This window comes from Gallus gallus, chromosome 17 (genome assembly GCF_016699485.2).
Source record: "Gallus gallus isolate bGalGal1 chromosome 17, bGalGal1.mat.broiler.GRCg7b, whole genome shotgun sequence".
Classification (NCBI taxonomy): domain Eukaryota; kingdom Metazoa; phylum Chordata; class Aves; order Galliformes; family Phasianidae; genus Gallus; species Gallus gallus.
The window spans coordinates 2930199-2954704 of record NC_052548.1 but is presented as its reverse complement, the minus strand read 5'-3'; the positions used below and the strand labels follow the sequence as shown (position 1 = coordinate 2954704).

Here is a 24506-nt window from a genome sequence, read left to right as displayed (position 1 = left end):
AGCACACGTGATGTTGCCATGGTTTGTAGATGTGGAGGGAACAGACTGCACATCCACGTGTTCACTTGTAAGCCTGATTACCTGCTTGTACACATGACAGGATATAGGCAGATACAATTTCAAGCAAAAAGAACCAGAAATCCATGATTTTGTACTCACTTTCAATTTTGGTCACAAAACTGCCCCTATGATACAGAAAACCAGGTGAAAACCTGGTGAAAAAGCCAAGGAACAAGGTTATTTTAAGTAACTAACAACATGGTGAGAAAACTTAGCTCCATTAAAGAGCTTTTTCTGGTTTCTAAAAAATCTTCACTCACTGTACTGTTGATTAAAAATAGAAGAAAGTTAGCATCATTATCTTGTACTATAAAATAGCAGCTCCAGGAAATTCAACAAAGAACAAAAGCAAATGTCCTTGTGTGACTTCTTGTCTAGACTGGACAGGAAATCATTGTAAGAAGAGGATTATATTTAAAACCAACAAACAGATATGGCATAAATAGATGAGTAAAGCAGTAATTGCAAAATAAAATGGGAAGAAGAAGATAGGCAGATGAACAATATTCTTTTCTTTCGCATATAACAAACTGGCTCCATTTGGCTCATTGACTATGATGAAGTGGATTAGACTCCCCCTCAAAAGGGTCCCCTGGGACAGCTTTATGCTTATCATACAATAGTTTTAATGTAATATATGTACACATACCTCCCAGAATTACAAATCCGAAGTGAAATAGATGTTAACACTTCACCTGGTGAAATCTATCCTGGGACGGCTTAAAAAAAAAATCCTTCTAAATTCCAGTTGCAACGAGGCAAAAGATGAGACATTACAAAGAAAAAAAGCAACAAACTGAAAGAAGTTCTGCAATCCACGGCTAAGTGATCGGCACAGAAGTGTTCAGTCAACCTAAAGCCCTATCGGCAACAGAGATGATATAAAGCGCTCACAGAGTGCTGCAGGATGCTCCAGTTGAACAGATATATAACAGCACTGAGAGACAGAAACCACAAAATAAAAGTCTCAGATAATAAAACGATGCTTACGCGGCTATGGAAATGTTTGCTGCAGACATGGGGCTGACTTCTGCTACCTCCTTGGCCTTCTGCAGGGCGAGCTTCTGATTGGTGGCTTCCTCCATCTCCTCCTCGTCCTGGTGCAGAAAACCAGACAGATCAGAGCCTGCATCGTGCAATGAGAATATCTAGAGTTCCCCAAGGCATGGGTGCAACGTGAGTGGCACTGCTGAGCTGCGAGAAAAGGGGAAATTCATTAAAATAAGGCAGAATCTCATGACTTCTTGTGGGTTTCACACTCAGCAAAGAGATGGGAAACACAAGGTTTGGTTGAGTGCTCAGTGCATCTTTACTGAGAATGCACCTCCCTTGTAAAGCTGTCTTACCTCTTTTGGGTCTCTTCTTATCACTCAGTGCTTTGGCACAGCAGGGAGAGACCTGAGCAGGACTGTGACACCTCTGGGGCAAAGGCAGCCCCATTCATCACACATTTACACGTGCAAAAAACATTCAAAAGCCTACATCCTACCGAAATGGGATGCTCCCAAAGCCTTCTGTGGTTCTATGGGTTCTTGCCAACATGACCTATCTGAAGCAGTAGGCCCAATAGACAACAAAGGGTTTGACTGACCCTGCTCACACCGGTTTTATCCCAAATACTACCACTGATTTCAGTTCTATCACTGTGGACATAGTGGGTGAAAACAGAAAGGAGAAGATAGATTAAAATGAAGGAGATTAAAGGGAGAGTCAAGCACAGCTCAGAAAGTTGGCCATGTCTGTGAGTTCTTCATATCCCTCAGATCACCTATGAGAATTTTTATTAGGATTGCAAGTTCCCACAGAGTAGAACTGTGATTTATTTCCTCCCACCTGCTGTAATTACAAGAGAACACTGCTTAAAATCAAACTGTAGGATCTTTAGGACTGGAGTGAGAGCAAAAAGCAAAACAAACAGCATCCCATTCAACCCCAGCAGTCACATGGCTTGAACTTCCTTGAACTTTCCAGCTAGTTAACTTAGATAGGAAAATCAGGCCAAAGCACAGCACTATGGCAACATCCACAGCACTGTTCAGGGAAGGACCGCACATCAAGATGAGAGCAGTCACCAGCTCCTTTGTCAAAGACCCCACACCTGCATCTGCCCTTCAGAGGTGAACTGTGAAATGGTTCTGTTTAAAACAATGAAAAACAACAGTAAGACATCCAGCTTTGAAATAGGAAGGCAGATTTATCATAGAATCGTTTGAGTTGGAAGGGGTGCTTAAAGGTCCTTTTGCCCAACCTCCCAGCGGTGCCCAGGGACCCATCCTGAAGGCCTTTTCTCCTTTAGGAGGAAAAAGAAATGATAGGTAATTAATTAAAAAATCTGGTGCCATGACAACTTCAAACTTTTCAGGCCATCTCCTTTCCAAATATTAACAGATCTGTAACAAAAATTCTTACTGTGATGAATAGAGAATGAGACAGACCACCAACAGAAGCCTTACACCAAGTCAGCAGTCCATGTTTCTCAATAGCTGACTTCCAGTAAATTTACTGATGGTTTAGAAGCAGCCTGTAAACCAGTGCTATCTGCAGAATGTGGCTATTTTGAGAAATAAATTCCCCAAAAAGGAGTCTTCTTGGGCTTTTCTTTCAGCAGGTATATTGAAGCTGTTTCTTATGCTGGGGACTTTCCAGGGCTCTTTGTTTTTGTCCACCTAAAACACCAGGTGCAGATTTTACTGTCTTTATAAAATTTCTAGCTTCTACTCTATGCTCCCCAACGTATCCATAACACAGCGAAATGCTCATCATCACAAAGGCAGCCATCCCTAACTCAGAGCAAGCACACTCCTTATCAGATGACTGCTTAATAATATTTCTGTAACTCCTTCTACACAGAGATCTGTGATCACTTTACAAATGTTAATTAATTCCCTGCCTGGTACGTGCGCTGCGGTGTCTCACGGGGGCTCATCCTGCTCTGTTTGAAGCACACAGGGGTGACGGTGCATGACTGAAGTGAGCTCTGAACTGTGACATTAGAGCCACCTCTGGGAGCTCCATCATCACCTCATTGATAAAGGCACCGCCTATAGGGACCAAAGAAGCATAAGCGGGGGCTGAGTTCTACATCTTCATCAGAACCATAGTTTATCAGATGGTAAAGCCTGGCTTCAGTGCTAATAATAATAATGTGCATAGTTAACATCCAATTAAAGACCTCTCCATTGGTTTGGAGGAGGAGTCTCCATGGCTGCTACTCTCTTGTCTTCAACCTATAATTTCTGGGGAATTCTGAACTAATTTTATGTAAAATTCACACATCCCTCCTACTGTATGCTTTTATCCAGCCTTCTCCAAGACTGTATGGAGCAGAGATCTGAGGATGTACCCGGAGCTTTCAGGTGTTTAGGAAGGCAGAAGGCTTCCCTGCTCACCCACCCATGGCAGCTTCCCACGCCAAGTCAAAGAATGGCAGAGAATCCTAGAGTGGCTTTGGTTGGAAGAGACCTCAAGGATCATCTGGCTCCAACCCCCACACTGCAGGCAGGGTTGTTGTGCCATGCTGTGTCACCAAAGAGAAGATATTGGAAGCAAATTTGGGGGACATTTTCAGAGTCTACTCTGAATTAGCAAACAAGAAGAAAAAGCTGCCAATACATAGGAAAAAAAAAAAAAAAAGAAAAAGCAGAGAGCAGCCAGCCTAGAGGGATTGGAGATGGTTCTGAGAAATGCAGAAACAATGCTGGGAGAGTTTGAGCCACTGTAAAGTCAGAGCCAACACAGAAAGGAGAAAGACCCAGGGATGGAAGGGCAAAGGCTGGAGAACACATTTGGTCATAGAATTACAGAACGGTCCGGGGGAAGGGACCTCAAGGATCATGAAGCTCCAACCCTCCTGGTGCATGCAGGGCCACCAAGTTCCCTATTTAATACCAGACCAGGCTGCCCAGGTCCCCATCCAACCTGGCCTTGAACGCCTCCAGGGATGGGGCATCCACAGCCTCTCTGGGCAGCTGTTCCAGCACCTCACCACTCTCACAGTCAAAAACTTCCCCCTGACATCCAACCAAAGTCTTCCCTCCTTCAACTTAAAACCATTTCCCCTTGTCCTGATGTAATCTACCCTTTCAAAGAGTTGACTCCCCTCCTGTTTATAGGCTCCCTTTAGGTATTGAAAGGCTAAAATCACATCCAGAACTGAGAATGCTGGTTAAAATGCTTCAACCCTGACGTCTGCCTGGGAAGCTTTCTGCCTTCCCAAAATAGAGGCAGGTGCAAACTGCTTATGGTTCTCCCATAGTATATGAAGCACTAATCTTGATTGGTTTTACAGCATAAATGTCAAGAACATCTCCTGAGATCAACTGACTCCTGAGTAACTTAATTATAACTCCAGGACATTTTTGGTTTTGCATGATCATATTTACTTAGCAATAAATCTCTCATTCTCCAGGTATGCTATACAATTGAATTGCTTTTATCTTCTTCCTCTGCTTTTGAAAGCCCCGGAGATTTTTTTGGATCATAAGTAAAATTAAAGCAAAAAAAGAAGTTTCTCAAGAAGCTTTATGATTTTGCAACGCCGCTGAATCCATCAATATTTAATTATACTTATAAACATAAACAAAGTCGGGTTTCTAACCCTTCCAGTCAGCTGCTGAAATATTCAGAAGAAAGTGCTAAAAGGATTAAGAAAGAAATAGGATGAGCTTCATTACCCAACTATACAAGCAGAAATTTGTAAAATATAGCTGCTAATGTAAATATGGGGCTTTTGCACCAGCCATCATTGGGTTAGGACAGTGGGCTGTGCACGTCCACCTCCACCTCATGACAGCAAGGGAGAGGTATGCAAACCAAGCCTACTGCTGCTGAACATCACTGAGTACACCACAGTGAGAAACCAGAAGTGTGCAACAACACGAACGCAAACTGCAGCATTTGGAATCCTTCCTGTGCTGTACAGAGGCTGTATTTCTTGTTTCCATAGGGAGTGCTCGACATAAACCTAAGCATACAGCAGAGCTCCAGCAGTGTCACTTCCAGCTCATGCCAGGACTCGGCTTTCTGCCCGTGCTGTGCCTTGGATTGCTCTGCACCTGGTGGGAGGTGGGAAGGTTCCAACACTTTGGCTTTAAACTCACAGTGGCCTCTTCAAGTTGTTTTCCAGAGTTGATTGGAGAATATTAATTCTTTGATTCAAACTCCACAACGCACGAAGCACCAGCATGAGACAGCAAAGGCAGCCACACACCACCTGTGACTCCCCATGCTGAAGCCTCAGACACACAAGTGAGTCAGCCAAAACCCATTAATTCTTTCGCCTCTGCTCTTGCAAAAAGCAAAAGCTACACAAGTGTGTGCACCTCCACACAGCAGCAACGTGAGCAATGCCTGCTGCCTGCCCTGGCATGAAGAAATGGAGCAGTTTGCAGAAACAAGCCTCGAGAACCAAACCTTGAGGACCGGAATGAGAGCGGACCTCTGGGTTCTTATCAGCAGTGTAAATTGGCACACAGAGGGACAGCATGAAGGGAAGTCTCTGCTTTAGGTCCAGCAGCTGTGGCCCAAGTTTGAAGAACCAGGAGTCACGTACTTACCTTGGTCAGCTCTTGGGCATTGGCCAGATTGTCAACGGCGATGGCCAAGAAGACGTTCAGGAGTGTATCTGTTGGGGAGTAGCTAAGGAAAAATCTTCACATAGCAAATAGAGAAAACAATTCCTCTTCTCCTACACTACAGCCTTCTTTCTCCACTTCCAATCATGGGTATATGACTGGTGGATCCCTTGCACCCGTTGCTCTGTTGTCTTTATTTCTAACTCACCAGGACCAGCATGTGCTGGACACCCACCTGACTTCACCAGCACACGTGTCCTGAAGGGATACACACAGCCATACCCACAGGATTTCACCATCATTTACCCTTCTTGCTTAACAGAACAACTGATAGCTCCTGGAAATTGACCATTTTAAAGACCATGTTAGCATATAGCTATATAAAGACACTGGGCAACATGAGAAAGTTGAGCTGATGTCAGTGCTGTGCCACGTGCCATTGGGAGGAACTCTCATAGCTTATCACAGCCACAAAGAAATTGTAAATCAGATATCTTTGCATACAGCATGAGAGCAAGCAAATCAAATCCAAGTCTTAACCAGTGCCCAAGAAGCAAAAAACATTTGCTCCCTTACACTGCCTGGTGACAGGACCCCATGGCTGTGTAAAGCTATGACTACTGTCCTAAGTATGAGCATACATGGCTTTGAAGTTGATCTAATGTATTTACCCTCTGGTGATCCACAAGGCATTGCACTGCTGTTGCATTTGTACTGTGTTGGCCTCGCCAGAGCCATATATGAGCCTGGCTCCAGCAGCACCCTGGCTGTGAGCGCTGCATGCCGGGCACCACCACCTCACATTGGCACAGCTTCAAGAGACTTCCCAGGGCAGCCAGAGAGTAAAACTTGCCCAGATCCAAAAGCTCAAGGCTTCTTGTCTTTTCCTCTCACGAGCCCTCACCAGACTTGAGAGCCTTTCAGGCTTCTCATTCCCATTGAGATGAGTGCCTCCAGAGCCTAAACACTGATCAAAACCCAATCCTCTGCTTGGGGTGGCGGAATTAGGAGCAGTGTGTACTCCTTTAGGATGTGTCTGCATCCTGCAGGGAATGGGACAAGGACTCCTGGGTTTTCTCCAGGCATCCATCAGGATTTCAGCATGACAAGAAGCACAGGACAGAGGGTTTTACCATGCACAGATGATTCCAGGGGGACAGCAAGAGCCGTGAAATGTGATGCACATCCACTGTGAGGGGTACAGGGCAGGAGCTCCTCGCCCCCACTGAGCCCAGCAAATGAAGAACAAGAAGGGAAAGATGATCATCTCCTTCCCACGCTGGAGAGAGAGCAAAATCAACTTTTCATTTGCAAAGATATCCGTGTCTCCATTTCCTTTTACCTGGAGAGTGGCCGAGGGGCCACCCTTGGTGCTTCGATGTTGGAAATGCCTCCAAGCCCCCGGCTGGGGGGAAGGAATGTCTCATAACAAAGTTGTCTTCCTACCTCTGCCTCCTACACGTACATGCTGAAAATGCCTTGTGTAATATAATCGGCCACTGGAAACATCATGACATTGTTTATTTTAGCAGGTGGGGATCTTTTGATTAATCAAGCAGATGCATTCTGGTGGAATTGAGTGTTTCTTCCCCCCTAAAAAGGTCCCTCCACCCCTTTGGCAGAGCTTGGGAACTCCCAGACACCCACCAACCTCCATCTCCAGGCTGTACAGCCTGACCAGACACTGAGCACAGCTCTACATGCTGCAGCAAAGTGCAGAAGGCAGCCAGTGGCTGGGCCTGGGAAGGTTGCCTGGCCCCAAGCATTACCTGCTTTTCATTTTAGGCTTTTCTTCATAATTTTTTATATTTTTTTTTTCTCCTTTTTCCCTCAACAGATGCACCAATTTATCAATTTACCGTATCACAATGAAGAAAAGCACAGTGTAATTTCCAAGGAAATGAGCCAAGTCCTGCTGTCACTCCATTGAACCATTGGACCATTGCAGACACAGAGGTCTGGCTACACACAGGCTCTCTGCAGTTGAAAATGCAAGAGCATTCTGTCTTAGAAAACCAATGTTTGTAGATCTTTTCCTTGCAACATGCTTTGAAAATACAGATTCACAGAACAATTAAGGTTGGAAAAGACCTCTGAGGTCATCCAGCGCAACCATCCGTATAAACTGATTCAAAGAAGCAACCGAGCTACAGTGAAAGCAAGGGAAGGCAGCACCCTCCCTTCTTCCTGAAATGGAACGATTACAGAGCCCACATCAGTTTGAAGAGCAAAGGAGATCTTCATGTTTAAAAGGAGCAGGTTTTGCAAGCTGACCCAAAATCACCAACCCCCATTCTCTAAAACTGCATGAAATAGCATCTTCCTACAGCTTTCTGGAGGAGATCTGCCTAAAAAGGAGAGCGGCTGCAATGTTTAAGTCCCGAGTTACAGAAGAAAAGACATTTGACATTAAGCCAATCCATAACTAAACTAACCAGCAGTGCAGGGCTGCTCTGTGCTGGGCACCCCCACTGCGCCGGGCTCGGGCTCTCAGTAGGAAGGTGAACCCACAGCTCACACTTGCGCTTCGCCCCGCACTGCAGCATCACTGACATTAACGGCTGTTTCACTTCCAGCAAAAATGCAGCTCTGCTATTTTCTGGCAAACCTAACTTTATTTTCAGACCTTCCTGCTTATGTTTTGACAGCTAAGAATAACGTTAAGTCCCTGGTAAGTCACACAGTTCAGCTTTCCCCCCAAGATAAATGACTGCCTGCTGCTTGCTCTCAGCATCCAAACCGTAACTACGGAGGAGCGGGGATAGCACTGACCTTCCTGAAAACCTGCTTGAAATACCAGCGTGAGCATTTGTGGGCTTAATGCTGCACCTCCGTGGTAAACACACAAGGATTTAACCCCTTGTCCTCCACTGCCCCCTCCCACTGTGCTTAAATGCCAATAGAGTCACGTGTGGTGCAGAAGAGCTCTTCTGATTCATGAGAGCAACTGACCCCCTCCAACAAAGTCTTGGCCATGGCAAGGAGAGGCAAAGGCTGAATCCATGGCAGTCGCAAGGGGTGAGCAGGTCCTCATTGCATCCATGTGAACAACCCCTGCTGTCTGCTAAAGGAAACTGAAGTGCAAGGGAGAAGACCTCCCTTTCAAGTGAAGGGGCAAGAAGGGAATTAATATCCTGTTCTTCAACACTGCTGTATCTCAGCTGCTCTAAGGTTAAAAGTCTCTCTCTCTCCTCCTCAGCCTTTCTGTCAAGCCTGATTACGACTTAATCTCATTTCCAAATGCCAAGCCCTGAGGACTGAGAGCAATCCCAGCTCTCCATTGACCCACTTTTCAGACGCAGCATGTTTCTGGAAGGAGCACGCTGAGGCGGGTGCCTGAGTGTAGCTGCTGAACCAGCTCACGTGTCCCGGCTGCTCTTGCTCTGGCAGCACACATTAATGGGACAAACCCCACAGACAGCCCTCTGGGACACACACAGCTTGCACGCTGCCTGCTCTGCTGTTCCCTGCCACAGCTCCTCATGCCAGTAGAGAGATTTGATGCAAGCCAAAGGGCTGAGCCTGCTTCACAATCCATGGGCTCTGATGTCCCATGTCCCACTGCTGGCTCATGGTCACTCTGCTGTCCACCAGGACACACATGTCCTTCTCTGCAGAGCTCCAGATCAGCTCCCAACCTGTACTGATGCATGCCATTATTCCTCCCCAGGTGCAGGACTCCACACTTGCCCTTGTTGAACCTCATCAGATTCCTCTTCACCCAACTCTCCATTCTGTCCAGATCTGTTGAATGGCAGCACAGCTTCAATCCACCCCACTGTCCACTCATCTATGTCACGTTTCCTAAACTTACCCACAAGGAAGTTATGGGAGACGGCATCAAATGCCCTGCTGAAGTCAAGGTACACAACATCCACTGCTCTCCACTCATCTAGCCATCTGCTGCTCAAGTAGAGCAGAAACACACAGCCTTATTATCCCTACTTACAGAACAGACAAGCCAGGCACGCTGCCTCATATATGCAACCATTTTCAAGTTTCTGTTTTTAAGGATGCTGTCTGACACTGCACAGCTTATTGCTGCATCACTGCAGCCAGTGAACATCTGGTGCCAACGAACATGCAGTGAGCCAACATGAGCAATGCAACACAACATCAGCCCAGCAGCACCTCCATCACAAAACAGAGAGAGTGCTATCACTAATTCTGTGCTCTGCAGGTTCTCCAGCCCCACCAGCCATTCGGTCTGAGCATCACTTTGCTTGGTTGCACATAAAACACAGCCTCCTGCTCCAAGTCCTTGCTCCATGTGACAGCTACATCCAGCAGACACCTTGGGGCACTTCTGGAGGACACAGGCTCCCAGGTTCCCATTGCCCTCAGCAGGTTTTCATGACAAAGCAAAACAAAACATCTTCATGGATGTATTTCTTAACTTGGAACAGGACCAAATGCTCCCAGAGCCCGAAGTTCAAGAGTTAGACTCATTATTTAAGTATTATGTGGAGAAATTTTCAAGCACATGAAGTTGCACAGCTGGTTAAGCTGTCATGGCACCAAGAGACTGAAGCCCAATTTACGTGCTAAACCAATTTCAGCTCTTTCTCTGCCTGGTTTAGTGCAAACTATCCATGAAGATAATCAAGGTACAGATGTCCTGCTTTGACTTGAGTTCAAATATTTCTCCTACAACACAAATGAACTCAAAATAGGATGTTCTTAATCTAAATCCATGAAAATTAAACTGAACAATGACCATGGCTCACATTGCCATCAGAAGTGTGACACCACCACCAACAGCTTGCCTACTACTCTTAGCTCAGGTGCCATAAGGAGCAAAGCCATAGCAAAGATCTTGTTTTAAAAAGCGCGTGGTTGGGGTGGGTAGCAATTAAACCATATTAGATATTTCTGGCACCCTACAGTAGGCACTAAGACAAGGTAGTATGCAAGGATACAGTTACCAAACAACGTCAGGACGATGAAGTAAATGGAGGAGAACATCCCCGAGTGGACACCGCCCTGCGACTCTATGCCATGGTACATCACTGCGTTCCAGTCCTCCCCAGTCAGGATCTGCACAGAGAAATGTGAGAGAGAAGAAAATGACACAAAGGGAAGACAAAGAAGGTGCAACGTGGGGGAGTCGGGCAATCGGACACAGTCCTGGACTGGTCTCAGGCTGTGGAGTGGGACATCAGCCTTGCAGCCCTGGATGGTCACAGCTCACGCACACCTTTCTCTTCTGCTGTCCCTTGGTTATGCATATGCTTTCCACCTCTGGCATGGGCTCCCATGTAGAAGTCACATTCCAACACGTCTTTCAACAAAACTTCTGACCCACCTCCATTTTTAAGTCACGCAGAGATGTCAGCTTTTAACAATTCCACGTGCAGCTCATTTCTCCAAAGAAAACTCTGACATCCCAGCCCTGCGTTCTTCATCTCCTCTCATTTCAACTCAGGGTTTGCTCAGTCATCACCCAGCACACAGAGTCTATGAGCACTGGGTTACCCACATAACAGGAGAAACACAGCTAAACTCCTTCCCACTACTGAAAACCTACTATTCCCCAGACCCTCAGGGCTGCAAACAGCCTTGCTGCAGCTGATTGTTTCTCCAAATGGAAGACCCTCCAGCACAACCACTGCAAGGTTTGCACCACAGTGGTTATTCCCAAGGCCACAAGGATCCTTCAGTCAACCAGGCATCCATAAGACTCCAGAAAACCTAAGCAGAAGCAATATCCGAATGTGTATGAGGATAGCAAAGAGCATTTTGAAGGAGTCTCTGCTCCTCCTACATCCTTGTGCATGAGCAGAGCCCTGCAGAGCTGTGCTGGCTGCAGGATGGGATGCTGACCCCAGGCTGATTAGCGAACACGAATAATACAAAACTCATCTTAATAAGTGCAAGTACCTAAGCCTTAAATAAGCCTCATCACCCTAGATGCTAACTTTGCACCATCCTGAACCATCTGCCATTCCTGTTCCCCACCAACACAGAGCAGCAGATTAGATTTTCATCTGCCCACCATGACCAATCCTACTGACAGTTACATTCAGTACATTGAGAAATACCCAGTGGAATTCAGAGCTCAAATACCCAAATAGGAAGCTGTCTCTGTGTTTAGTACAAGAAAAAGCAAAAAAGAAAAACCAAAAACCAACCAGAAACTGAAAAACACCCTGAAGCACAGTGTGAAGAGGCAATCAATCCCATGTGCATACAGTATGCTCCAAACAATTACAAATTCCAGACTATCTGCTGATAGAGAGAAAATGTCTTGCTGCAGGGCTGGTGCTGATGACAGCATTAAGACAAGAAGAGATGCAAGGCTATACAGTGTATATACAAACTTGTTTCCCAAATGCATATCTGGTCACAGATAATTCATGGCAAGCCCAGAGCATTCTGCACCACTAGAGTTGCCCTGGGCTTGCAGCAGGGAGTACGAATCAGACCACTGGGCTTCAAGCTCTGGCATTCACTTACACTAAGCAGCATTCACAAACGTGTGTCCACATCAGTCCCATGAATTCACAACTGCTCCTTCTGTCTGGAAATGAACATACAGCGATTGCTGTTCATACAAACATTCATGGGAAGGGGATCAGTGAGAGCATCTGTGTGACCTGCACGAGACCAGGGCTTGCAGACACCACAGACTGCAGGCTGCACAGAAACCCAGCAGGACTTGGGCTTCAAAAATCCAGCCAGAATGTTTTGAAAAGGAAATGAGATAATGAAGGAAAGAAGTTTCATGGAACTGGTGCAGAGAGATAACTGGTCTAAACTCAGCAGGCTGTGTGCAGAGCTGGGGATGCTCTCAGAGGCCCTGGTGAGATGCACTCTTTGACCTGCTGTCCTTCCCCCGTTTGCACCATTGCTCCTCAGCTGCAGGAATTACTCAAGCAATTAGGTAGCCGCCTTCAAGGAGCAGAGCATGTGGAGTTAATAAAGGCCTTTCTGGGCTATAAAGTTTGTTTTTATGGATGCTGAGGTCTGGCTGCACCCTGCTGCCTCGGCTCCTCACCTCCAGCAGCCACTGGGACTCCACTCCTTCACAGCACGTGCAGTCATTTAAGCAGCAGCCCTCCAGGAGCAGAGCACGTATAGTTAATAGAGGTGTTCCTTCTTTATAGAGTCTCTGTGTTTATGGATGTTGTAAACACTTGCAGCTCAATGACTGCTGCAGTAGAGGCATGTTGCTATTTGTCACTCCTATATATGTGAATATATATATATACACATTTGTATATACACTGATCAGCATTCAGCTCACAAAGACTCTTCTTGAGAGCTAGGAGGTGGGTAAAAATACGTGTGATACTTTTCCAAGGCAATTGAGGGGCAGTGGGACTCAGTGGCACCCAATGCTGGGTTCAGCCAGGTGGACACAATACATCCTGTGAGTCCCATGACAGAGGCTGTGACCAACCTTCCTACCTCAATGGTTCTATAACTCCTGAGCTCTGAAGGGGCTGACTCTGAGGGATGTCATCCACTTCCATCTTAAAGCCTCTGCAAAGGGGCAAGGGATGGGCAGGGTGTATCTGGCTCTATTCTATTTGTCCACTACATCGCATACATTCACTGGATAATGCCACTCTGCTTATTGGAGCAGCATCCAAATGGACCTTCTGGCTGGTCAAGGAGGATCCAAAGCTTCTGCTGAAGAAATGTTGACATCATATCTGCCATTCAAGGGAGGAGTGGGATGGGCTGGGAGCAAGAGGTTATTGAAATGCCTCTGTGAGGTTAATTGTCAGTGAGTTAATTCGGTACCAGTGGTTTTGCTGCTTTTAATTCATAGCTCTGATTCTCTGTACAGACGCCATAAAATCAGCACTGTTTTCCTTCATCGAACATCCACTACCCTACAGGGACATTCATCTTGGGAACAGAAGGGAAAGATTTCAGCAGTGTATTTTCAAGAGAGAGCTGTAGTCCCAAACCAAAATAGCAATGAAATCTCCAGATGCTCATATCCGGAGCCTGATGGGGGCTCCGTCCCAGCTCTGTGGCAATACCTTTCCATTTCTGTAAGCCCTTCCTTTGATGAGCACTAAAATACTATGCAAATATTAATCTACCATGATTTGCAATATCCTGCAAGGTAAGTACTGCAGAACCTGTTCCACATCTGGAGAGCAGCAATGCCCATATGAAGCTGCTTACGCAGAGGTCATGGGACACATTTTCTTTAAGACTACTTTTCTCTTTTAATCCCAAACTTGTCATCCACCCAATCCTTTTATTTTTCTCCCTCTCTCTTTTCTCCTCATTTTTGGGATGTGAAATACGTAATCCAAGTCTTGCTGAGCACTAGGAAAGCTTGGATAAGGGTCAAGTCTCAACTCGAACTACTCCTAGCAAGAAAGGGAGGTCCTCCATGGACCTGCTACCTGCGCGTTGAGCAGGATTGTGCATCTCCACCTCTCTACTTCAGTACCTGAAATAAACGTTTAAAAATGGCATGCAGAGAACAGCTGCAAAATGAGGCTCTTAAATCCGCACATTGCCTCTCCCAGAGCTGCTACTTTCCCCTGCCATCACACAAACTTGCCCAAGGCTGATGCCTCTTTATGTGCTCCCCCATCGATTGTAATTCTTATCCAGCATTATCTTATCTTGAGTTATTACAGTGCAAAATGCTACATTACTTCCTTACTGCCTGGAGGCAGCTCAGGCAGCTCTCCTCATTAAATTACAGCAACTGCAGGAAGAAGTGGGACAGGTCAACCCTCACGGGCTGTGATTTTTGGCTGAATGGTTTATGCAGTGGACCACATGAAATGCCACCATTGCAGTGTGCAGCTGTGGGCAGGGGCCTTGAGAAGAGGAGAACATGGACACAACATCTTTGAGCACAGAAACATCTACTTTATCAAGATATCTTTTTACCTAACAAAAAATACTCTGTTCTAGCTTCCCTTAATTCTGTAGCATTGACCTTTAACAATGCATCAATTGGCCAATGTGGCCAAAACACCTAAGAAGGAAGGAATTCACCTTCCCTAAATTCGTTGGAGACCTCTCTGCTCACCAGAAGCAGGAAGAGATGCCCAGTAATTTCTTTTCTGACCCAAGACAAGGGATGGCTTTACCTGGAACACCGTGAGGATGGCAGCTGGAAAAGTATCGAAGTTCGTGGTTGGTGTTTCATCTCTAAAATTGAACCTAGAGAAGAGTCAGAAATAAAAACAACAGCAGTAAGGGAACAAGCGTATCTCCTGCAGTCCTGTAATATGCTGTAACCTGAGTCAGAGACCAACATTGGTTCCACCTGGACACAACATCCCAATGACTGCAGTGGAGCACACGACGTCATTGAGAAGATGGCTAACAGAGCCATGAGCAGAAACTAAATTTGGATCCTGGAGAAAAACTGACGCTTAAAATTAATTACCTCCTAAATTCAATTTGATTATTCATTCAAAAGATAAAACCATTTTGCAGAACAAGCCATTCCAAGAAGCCTTAGTCCATAGGTGTAAAGTCAGAATTGAACTTGTCTGCCACTTCTCAGCAGAAAGGTTGCTGCATGCACCGTTGATGTCAGACTTTCCTGCCCTGCTGACCCTCTCCTTTTGTGTATTCCAAGTGATTAAAAGGATAATGATTAATTAGACTTACTGCCCTCCAAAGAGCTGCATCCCCAGCAGAGCAAACACCACAATGAAGAGGAACAGCAGAAAGAGCAAACTGATGATGGACTTCATGGAGTTCAGCAAGGAGACCACGAGGTTCCTCAGGGAGTTCCAGTATCTGTGTTGAAGATCAGAGCACAGAAACCATTAGCGGCAGAAGAGCCTTCAATTTAGAAATTAATTAGATCCATTCTTTTATTAAAAATAATCCTACAAAATGGACAGCAAGGACTGTTGGCACCTTTAATCTCCCCCTGCTTATGTGACTGAACAACACATCTCGAAATCTCTTCTAGCACCACATGGGCTGAGATGATCACCCCAGTGCACGTGTACCAGTGCAGCTGACTGTAAGCAAAGTACTCGGTTCCATTTCTCAGCAGCCCCTTTCCTGGTGCAAGTCTCACCCTTTCTGCATATACCCCCACGTGTTTCTTTTATCCAACAACACAAACAGCAGGGGTGTGAAAAACAGGGATGTATCAGTATCGCCAAAGAGCTCTCTGACACTCTCCTTTTGGACAGACAGGCGCACAGAACGATGGGGACAGACAGTGTGAAACGTGCATTTCAGAGCTATTTCCTTATGTTAAAGGTCTTGAGTTCAAAAATGAGGATTTTTGAGGCAGGATTTTTTCCCAATCTCCCTTCATTTTCCTCTTCTTCCTCTCCCCTGCTGAAGCTGGGAGGACCAAACTGCCCCACACTGCTCTGGGATCATGGGATCATGCACCCATTCCAAGAGAAGTTATGTCCATAACACAATGACTGCAGGTTTCAGGGGATATGTTGGTCTCATTGCAGAATATCTTTAGTTTTGGAAGACAAAACCAAATCTCTCCTTGGAGGAGGAGGAGGATGGAGCTGTTGGCCACAAGGGCTTTGCCCCACTTGGTGCAATGCCTTCAGGCAAAATCTGCTTCCAGCACCAACTTGGCATCTCACAGTTAACCCCACCGAAGCATCTCCAGCTCATCCCAGAATAGCTCAGCACCAAACCGTGCCTGATTACAGAGCACCAGGACATAACGAGGGGCTACATTTCTGCAGCTGCCGGTCCCCATTAACATCAAACATGACAAAGGGGAAAACACGTTGAGCTGTCCTCTCCTTGCCTTCCTCTCTGCATTTTAGTCCCTCTTGGGCTGTGCTCCTCTTAGTGCATCCCGGTGTCACCTTTGGGACTGACGCAATTTAGCTTTTAACTTTCACTCTGCTCTGCCATCAGCAGTCACACTGATTTGGGCCATAGGAATCAAAAGCCCTAATAGCAATTCTCCAAACCAAGGTGGACTATCGTCTTCATCTAAAAGCAGGGGCAAGGAGCCTCGACCTGTGGCGGGGGGTTGGAACTTGATGAATCCTGGGGCCTCTTCCAACCCAAGCTATTCTGTGATTCTATGATTCTATATGGAAAATGGGGGCTGGGGGGGAAGGCAACTGCTTGGGACCAGGATGTTCCCACCAGGGGAAATCTCCTTAATAGGGCCAAGGGAGTTTCTGTAGCAGCGGAGTGAAAATCTGACTCACTGCCCCGAGAGTGGGAGATCACTCAGCCTGTTTCGTGATTGCTTTGTTAAGTTCAACCTCAGGCTTCGGCTCTTTGCTATACCAGCTCAAATCCTGAATAGTCACAATGGGCAAAAGGATCATTTTACCTTGCAAAAATGTCCAAATTTTTATAAAAGCACAACATGCAATCAGATACATTCCATTTCTGTAGCTCTGCTGACAGTTAATTGCTAAAAATTTGCTACAAAATGTGCCATTTTCAATAAGTGAGATTAGAGCAGAGGTAGACTAAGTGACATTCTTAGGGCAAGATCCCACCTCTTTTACTGGACATTTACAGAACTTCATGTTCCTAATTCCTACAGTGCCTCCAATTGCACACTACCATGCAGGACTTCTGAGTCTCCATGATGATCAGCAGATATAAACTGGAAAATCCTCCAGCTAACAAAAACCATGCATGGGAATAGCCAGGAAATACCTGCTTACTTCAACCTGTGCATTTGGTGTCAATGAAGGTAATGGTGTAGGGGGAAAACCAACAGCAGGAGCACCCGAATATTTCATCCCATCCCACAGCACTGTTCTAAAGCCATGTAGAAATTGCTCTTGGTGGATTTGCAAGTTGCACAGCAGCTGTTGCTAACAGCAGCATATATTAACACAACACAAGAGCACGAAGACAACAGAGAAGCTGGAGCAACCCAACTCCAGTCAATGTTCACATTTACAGGCTCCAGAGAGAAACCTCAGACATCCCCAGACCAGACAGAGCACAGACAGCAGCAATGCACTTGCATTTGTGTCAGCACTGTGGTTTGAGCATCAGGATTTATTATCCAGCGGTAGCCAGAGCTCAGTTCAGTAGATGTAAATACTTAACTACTATCAGCAGCAGATAAGGGCAGCAGGCACTTATTGAGATTCTTGTTTTAAGCCAGTTTAGCAAATAATGAAGAAAAGCTGGATGCAGCTGCCCCAAGCAGAATGGTTTCAAACTACAAGAGGGACGATTTAGACTGGACATAAGGAAGAAGTGTTTTACTCTCAGGGCAATGAGGCACTGCACAGGTTGCCCTGAGAGGTGTTGGCATCCCATCCCTGCAGCCAGCCAAGGTCAGGCTGAACGGGGCTCTGAGCACTGATGGAGCTGTAGATCACAGAATCATCAAGGTTGGAAAAGACCATTACGATCATCTAGTCCAACCCCAACCCATCCCCACCATGCCCACTGAGATGTCCCTGCTCATTGCAGGGGTTGGACTGGATGACCCTTACAGCTCCCTTCCAACTCAAACCATTCTGTGACTCCATGAAAATGGCTGAAAAAGAGTTAGACAAACCTGCACAGAAAGGTGTGGAAAAAGCTGTTAGAAGTCCTCAAAGGTGCAATGTGTAGGAACGGCCTAACTTCTGACTGCCAGAAGCTCAGACTGCCTAGCCAAGGGAAAGACAATTCTGCACCTGCAGTCCTCTTCCTTCCCTAACCCATGGGGTGGCTTTGCGTGGTGCCTAAGGTGAGTCAAACAGGAGCTGGACTTACTTGGTGACTTTGAAAATCCTCAGCAGCCGCAGAGCTCTCAGCACGCTGATGCCAAACGAGGTACCAGGTTTCACTGCAGCCCAGATGACTTCAAAGATGCTCCCCACAATGACCTGGAAGAGGAGTTCATTTTACAGAAGGGAAAGCTTCTGCTTAGTTCCTTGTGGTGCTGCCAGAGAGGCTGGGGCCTTAAGAAGAGTCAAAAGTTGGGGCTATGATGGTTTTCCAATGAAGGTTTCAGTGTAATTTTGCAGAATCGTGAATAAGCCAACAGCAATATAAAGAGAGGTTTGGTTCTAACTTTCCACAGTCCAATCTAAAAAGGGCAATATTTAGAGTGGGATAGAGTGGGAACTCACTGCTTTCTTCTCTAGCAAGTGAATTACTTCCAAATAGCCTTTATTAGAGCACGCGAGACTTTTTTCACTACTATAACTTATAATTTATGTAACAGTAAGTGCCACCTGTACAGCTACTTCATTTGCCCACCCTGCATGGTCCAGGCAGCCCCCAGCGATGTGAGAACATCACCCCATTCTCCTCATCCCATTAGAAAAGCACCACGGCCGCATCTCAGAGCTGCAGAACAGCCAAGTATTGGGGCCTCACTGAATGCCCAGACACTGCTGGCCACTGAGTCTTTGGGAGAGCGATTAAGATAATGGCTGTGAAGAGATCCTAAAGAGTCTCTCGTGTGCACATCCATCATCTGCCTCAGGTTATGCAAAATAAATTGTCCTCAGTCGAGGGGGTTGGTTTTGTTCCTAATTTTTGCCCATTTGTCTTAAGGTTCACAGAGCATTAACCTGAAGGGATAAATATTTTTTTTCCCTGAAATCCCCTATTACAAAAAGGACAAAATAATAATGGGCTACGCACAATCGGAAAGGGCAGTTATATCAACACGGGTTGCTGCATGGTTAACAGGAGAGGATGGGCATTCCTCTGCTGATAGCTATCATTAGCTGCATTAAGCTGGCATTTCAGAGCTCGCACGGGCTGCGGTCCCATGGCAGGAAGCCTGCCATAAGCATGCTATGAGCAGCCCCAGGGAGCAGCTCATGCCTTTGTGCACGGCAGCAGCAGAGCAGTGCTGGGGACCTGCACAGAGCCGTGGCACTCAGCAGCCTGCAAACCATTTCGCAGAAGCCTGTCTGTCTTTTGAAAAACACAGCAGGACCTGCAGCTGCTCTGCAAGAAACATTGTACCTTGAGCTTCAAGCAAACACAGTGGGAAAAGGGGGAACAACCAGCAGTTGCTCAGCCGGTCGCTCCCATTGCAAAAGGAAGGAATTAAGATTCCTCTCCCACAGCCTATCCCTCTTGGGAACCCCTCGTGAATCAGCAAAAGCCTTTCCTCAGGCACTCCACACATTACACTGATCATTAGCTTCCCTGGCATCTCAGCAAGGCCTCTTGGGGGTGGTTGCACATGAGACCCCGCTGGACCATTTCTCCCAAGACTGATGTTGCTCTGTTTTGTTGTTTCTCTCTTTGCTTTTGAACTGTTCTATCAGGATGGTTTGTCAGACTAAACTGGTTTCAGATGTCCCAGTGTGGGTGCAGGAGCCGAATTAGTTCTGGGGGGTGGAAGGTGGGTGAGGAGAAAAACACAGACAGAAGTAGGATCCCAGCGGGTTCTCTAAAGGATGGAGAATTAGGAACATATCAACAGCTTTACCTCCTGGGAAACCCTCTGCAAAGCTCACTGCCAGTGCTGCACTCACTATAGTGTGGCAGAAAGCAGAGAGGCCTGGTGGATTTATCTCATATTGATGTCAAGCTCCTGTATCACCTGAGCTTGACCAGCAGGTACGAGCTCATCTTGGCACAAGGACATTCTGGATGCAAGGATCCATGCCAGCTATCTTACACTAACCAGGTTATTTATGCACTGGTTTCGTTCCATGGTTGGCTGCACATTACTGGGCCATGCAGCCAGAAAGGTCTGCACGGTGCATTTGATGGCCCTGATCCACTGTCAGCTGCTACGGACATCTGGGGAGAAAGTCCCACATGGAGGGATTGGGTGCAGCCAAACCAACCTCAGCCTCTTGGACACAGATGGCTCTTGGGTTTGGTCTCAAGGTCTGTTCAGCTCCGAGCTTTCACAATGATGCTGCCAGAAAGAGACCATGGTAGCTCTACCTGTAGAGTCTGTACATCAACATTAAATGGATCTGAGTTACAGCTTTCTTGTGTTATGTGTTCAGGCTTCAGGGCACTCGTGTCTGAAAAGCACTGCCTATGTAGCTTGAGGTAACGGCCATGGAAAGGATGATAGGGAGATGAGCAATAAGATGTGTGGGTTTTTTTTTTAATCTTTCAATCACCTCATTTGAATGGGAGAGAGACTCTCCCATTAATCAGAGCACTTACTGGTGCTGATGCTGTGAACAGCCTGTAACTCACTGAGGAAATGAAACCCTCGACTGTCACATTTCTTCAAGAGGAATGATAACCAGGGGAGCCTTAATGTGTTTCCCTGCAGCTAATTTATATGACAGCCACTCCTTGGAAAAGACACCCTGTCAGCACCACTTCCCATACGCACTCTTGAAATGCCCAGCCCTATTCAATCAGGGGGACCGTGCAGCTGAAGCCTACTCACCCCAAAGTCAAAGCAGTTGAATGAGGAATGAAAGTAATTTCTTGGCCCCAGTCCATACATCTTCAAAGACATCTCAGTAAGGAACAGACCCAGAAAAACAAACTCGGCGAAATCTAGGAACCGGAGAAGAGATGACATTAGTCCAGGAGACCTCAGCGGGCAGATCCCTTCGTGCAGGGAACAGCAGTCATTTTTCACAGTGCAGACTTTCTCCTGCTGGAAGAAAATCCCTTTGCAAAAGTAAACACGACCCCGAGGAGAGTTTCACATGGTTATGTCTATACGCACGTGAGCTGCATTCAGACTCGAGGAGCTGGGAGGTCAGTGTTGCACGTGTATTGTGGGAAGGTCCATATGAGTGTTAAATGATACTCTCAATCTCTCTGTAAAGGAATTTCAAAAGGAAAGTTCTGGATCTAAGATTCCCAAAGGTCTGATCTAATTGCACAGATAACGTTTTGCAAATGCGCGTTGGGGACGTCCGCATTGCCGACGTGAGACGGGCAATTTTGGAAGTGGGGCGTGAGCATTGGTAACGTTCTCTCATGATAAAAATACCTCCTCACCCAACAGAGCTGCTGCCTCTGTGAGCTCAGGCTCAGAGGTGTTGGGTCTGCTGTTAGCTTCGACTCCTATCACGCCTGCACAACCACAGTTCTGGAAGAGCAAGTTCAGTTTCCTCCTGCCTCGCATATCACAGGCAAAAGGCTGCCATGATTCTGGTGGGAAAATGTATCACGTCTGATGAGACAAAGGGCAGAAAGAACAGGGATGGAGTTTTCTATTTCCGTATCAGGTTTTTAGGACTTGAAGCTACAGGAAACAGTTGTGTCTGGGGTTGTGAGTTACCAAAGTTAGATGGGGAATCCAAGGAGCAACAATGGAATATTATTAAAAACCAAATATTAAAAGGGGAAAAATCCCCACAGTTCTTCCAAAACAAAACAAACAGCATACAGCAAACATCTCCCGATAGGGAAACACTGACAGGAAGAGTCAGACCTCAGAAGGCAGAGAGCAGAGGTGTTGCTTACAGCAGCACAGAATTTCTCACATGTTGCAAGGAAGGCTTCTCCTCTAATTCAAGTTTTATGATTCCAGGGGTTGTGAAGAGATGGCACCAAGCTTTTCTCAGAGGTGCACGCTGACAGCAAAGTGGCAATGGATACACTCTGCAACGAGGAATGTTTCACTTGGGAAATCCCAAATCCAGGTGTTTTGTACACCTGGAATGCATGGCTTCAGCCAAGGAGAATGGGGAAAGAGAAGGGAGAGCAGCAGGCTCCTTTCAGACATGGGTTCTGCTCAGTTCTCAGCCTTGCCCATTTCTCCTAAGTGCTTTTGGCCCGGGTTCATCTCACACCGCTGCTTGTCTTGTGCAATTGCCTGAAAAATACAGCTTCAATTATCAAAAAATAAAAAGGGGTTTTACGTTTTAAATCAAAGAAAGTCATGAAATATCGTGGGCATGATGTGAACTGAAAGCCAGGAAGCATCAGCTAGATGAGAGCGGTTTTATTAATGCTTCAGCAGGGAGCCTACAAGGGCACTTCTGCCAACATTTACACTAAGGGAGGGCACATCATGAGGGCATTAACTACACCATGTAATGGTCTCCTTGAAACGAGGAATAATAGCCTTAAAGGAGACTACCAAGGGCAAGGCATTCAGATTTGAGGAATAAGATGGCAAAGTGTGAGGTGTGCAGACTTCTCAGCCCTTTCCCAACCAACAGGTAGGCTCCATTGTTTGGATCTCCGTGCTCACAGAGCATCAAGACGGCATGGAGACGGAGGAACAGCACTTCTGCCTTCCTTAATGCATGGAACCTGCTAGGAGAAACACCTGCTGCACCATGCCTCTATCCTTCTCTTCTTCCTGGCAGACCAGTGAGCAAAAAGGCATTTACAAGACAAGGGATCCCAGTGGCAATCATCCAGTTACATTGGCAATACATCTTACAGTCCAAGTGCAGAGGGTAAGGAAGGGACCAGAAGAGCTAAATCTCAAGAGTGACATGAGACACCAACAGTATAGGGATACAAAATGGAAGCAAAACCAAAACAACATGTTCAACAGTAATGAATTTTCTTTAACACAATTAAAAAGACTGCAAATAGCAAGAATGTTTAAATTCTTAACTATTAATAGCTGGCCCTGTAAATTAGACGCTTAGACTGTAGCTTCCAAGCCAGACTCTAAACTTCCATCCTGCACTTCCATTCTGTGTCCTGTAGACTTTGGAAATGGTAATAAACAGGAGGCAAAACTCCCTTAGCAAAGCAGATGCATCTTCCCTGGGTGAGGAAGAATTGATGCTGCTCCTGTCACCTATTCTGCTCATTAGCCCAGAGGGAAATCTTGCAGCAGTGTTTATGCTGTTTACGGAGTTTCTCCCTTGCTGGGAAGTTAGCTCTTGTGCCTTAGGTTTCATGCTCAGCAGAGCTCAGCATGGTGTTTATTTGAATGACTTCAATGTAAAGTCCCCCTGTCGTGAAGACTGACGTCAAACCCATGCGTTGAAACTGGTGGCCTTGCTGGCAGACCAAACTTAGAACCTTTGCAAGAGGTTGTAGAGCAGGCCCACATAAAGCACTGCACAGCCTTCACATGCTTTTTGTGTCTCCCCTTCGTAGGGAGTTTCTCATCCTATTTATCCATCAGACCCAATTACCTTTCCGGTAGGCCCAGTATTCTTCCACAAAATAATGAAGATACCGGGTAGAATTTTAATTGCAATTTTCACCATCAGATCTCAGTGCACTTTGCCAAAATAACAGCCATCATTTCATAAGAAGAGAAAAGAGGAAGGAAACAAGGATTAACATTCGATCACCCATCCAGTGAAGCATGAAAAAAAACGCAAGTATTACCCAGTGTGACGTTTCATCATTGGACTGAGACATCCTGAGCACACATACATGCAAGATCAGATTATTATGGGAGAAAATCAGCCAGCAAATGGCCAAAGTAAAAGAGATTCAAACAATATTTGATATAAAAACATAGGAAACTCAAAATATCCAAGAAACAAATTCCTTCTGTCACCCTTGAGAGAAGAACCCATCTCATCCTTTCACAGCTGTTGACTTCCATCTGGAGCAGAGCTCAAAACAGGCAGGATAGCTGTATTTCATCACACACCACAGCAGAGGGAGGACAGGGGATGGAGGAAAACATGCACACGGTGAGTTCCTTGGACACGAGGAATTCACTCAGAGTGAATCAGCTTCTCCAGCTGATGGATCAGATATGTGATTCCTTCTGACACAGCCCTGCCCATTTAATTGAAGATGCAATTTTGTTGTTCGGACCTCCTGGTGTTCAGACCCCACAAGTAATTTAATCTGTCTTACACAGAAGCATTTTGTAATGTAATTCTAGTTAAAAAGTTTGATGTTAAGATTCTCATTTAATTAAAAATGTGTACCATTGGCAAAGGCCATGGTTCTTTGGTTCATGGTATTTTTTTGCCCCAAACTTATAAATTAGATATTCAGTGGCTCTTTTTTTGTCAATCACCAATGGATTAATTCCATTTCTGTCCTGGATCAATCCAAGTCTGGTGTCATTAAGAGCAGGTGTCAAGCCTG

The 24506-nt window shown here is 45.9% G+C and overlaps 1 protein-coding gene across 23 annotated transcripts in view; it reads right to left on the bottom strand.

The window, feature by feature from the left end:
• The window catches only part of CACNA1B (calcium voltage-gated channel subunit alpha1 B), a 260207-nt gene that overhangs the window by 81752 nt on the left and 153949 nt on the right, over positions 1-24506 (bottom strand). For all 23 annotated transcript variants that reach the window (XR_001464423.4, XM_015279262.4, XM_015279261.4 and 20 more), the window contains 7 exons: positions 20914-21026; positions 18303-18415; positions 15234-15365; positions 14705-14777; positions 10553-10670; positions 5616-5683; positions 1051-1157 (listed from right to left, as the gene is read on the bottom strand). Coding sequence is in view for 22 of the 23 variants with exons in the window: in XM_015279262.4 (XP_015134748.3) it covers positions 1051-1157; positions 5616-5683; positions 10553-10670; positions 14705-14777; positions 15234-15365; positions 18303-18415; positions 20914-21026 (724 nt within the window). In the remaining variant the exon portion in view is untranslated. The remainder of the gene's footprint in view (positions 1-1050; positions 1158-5615; positions 5684-10552; positions 10671-14704; positions 14778-15233; positions 15366-18302; positions 18416-20913; positions 21027-24506) is intronic.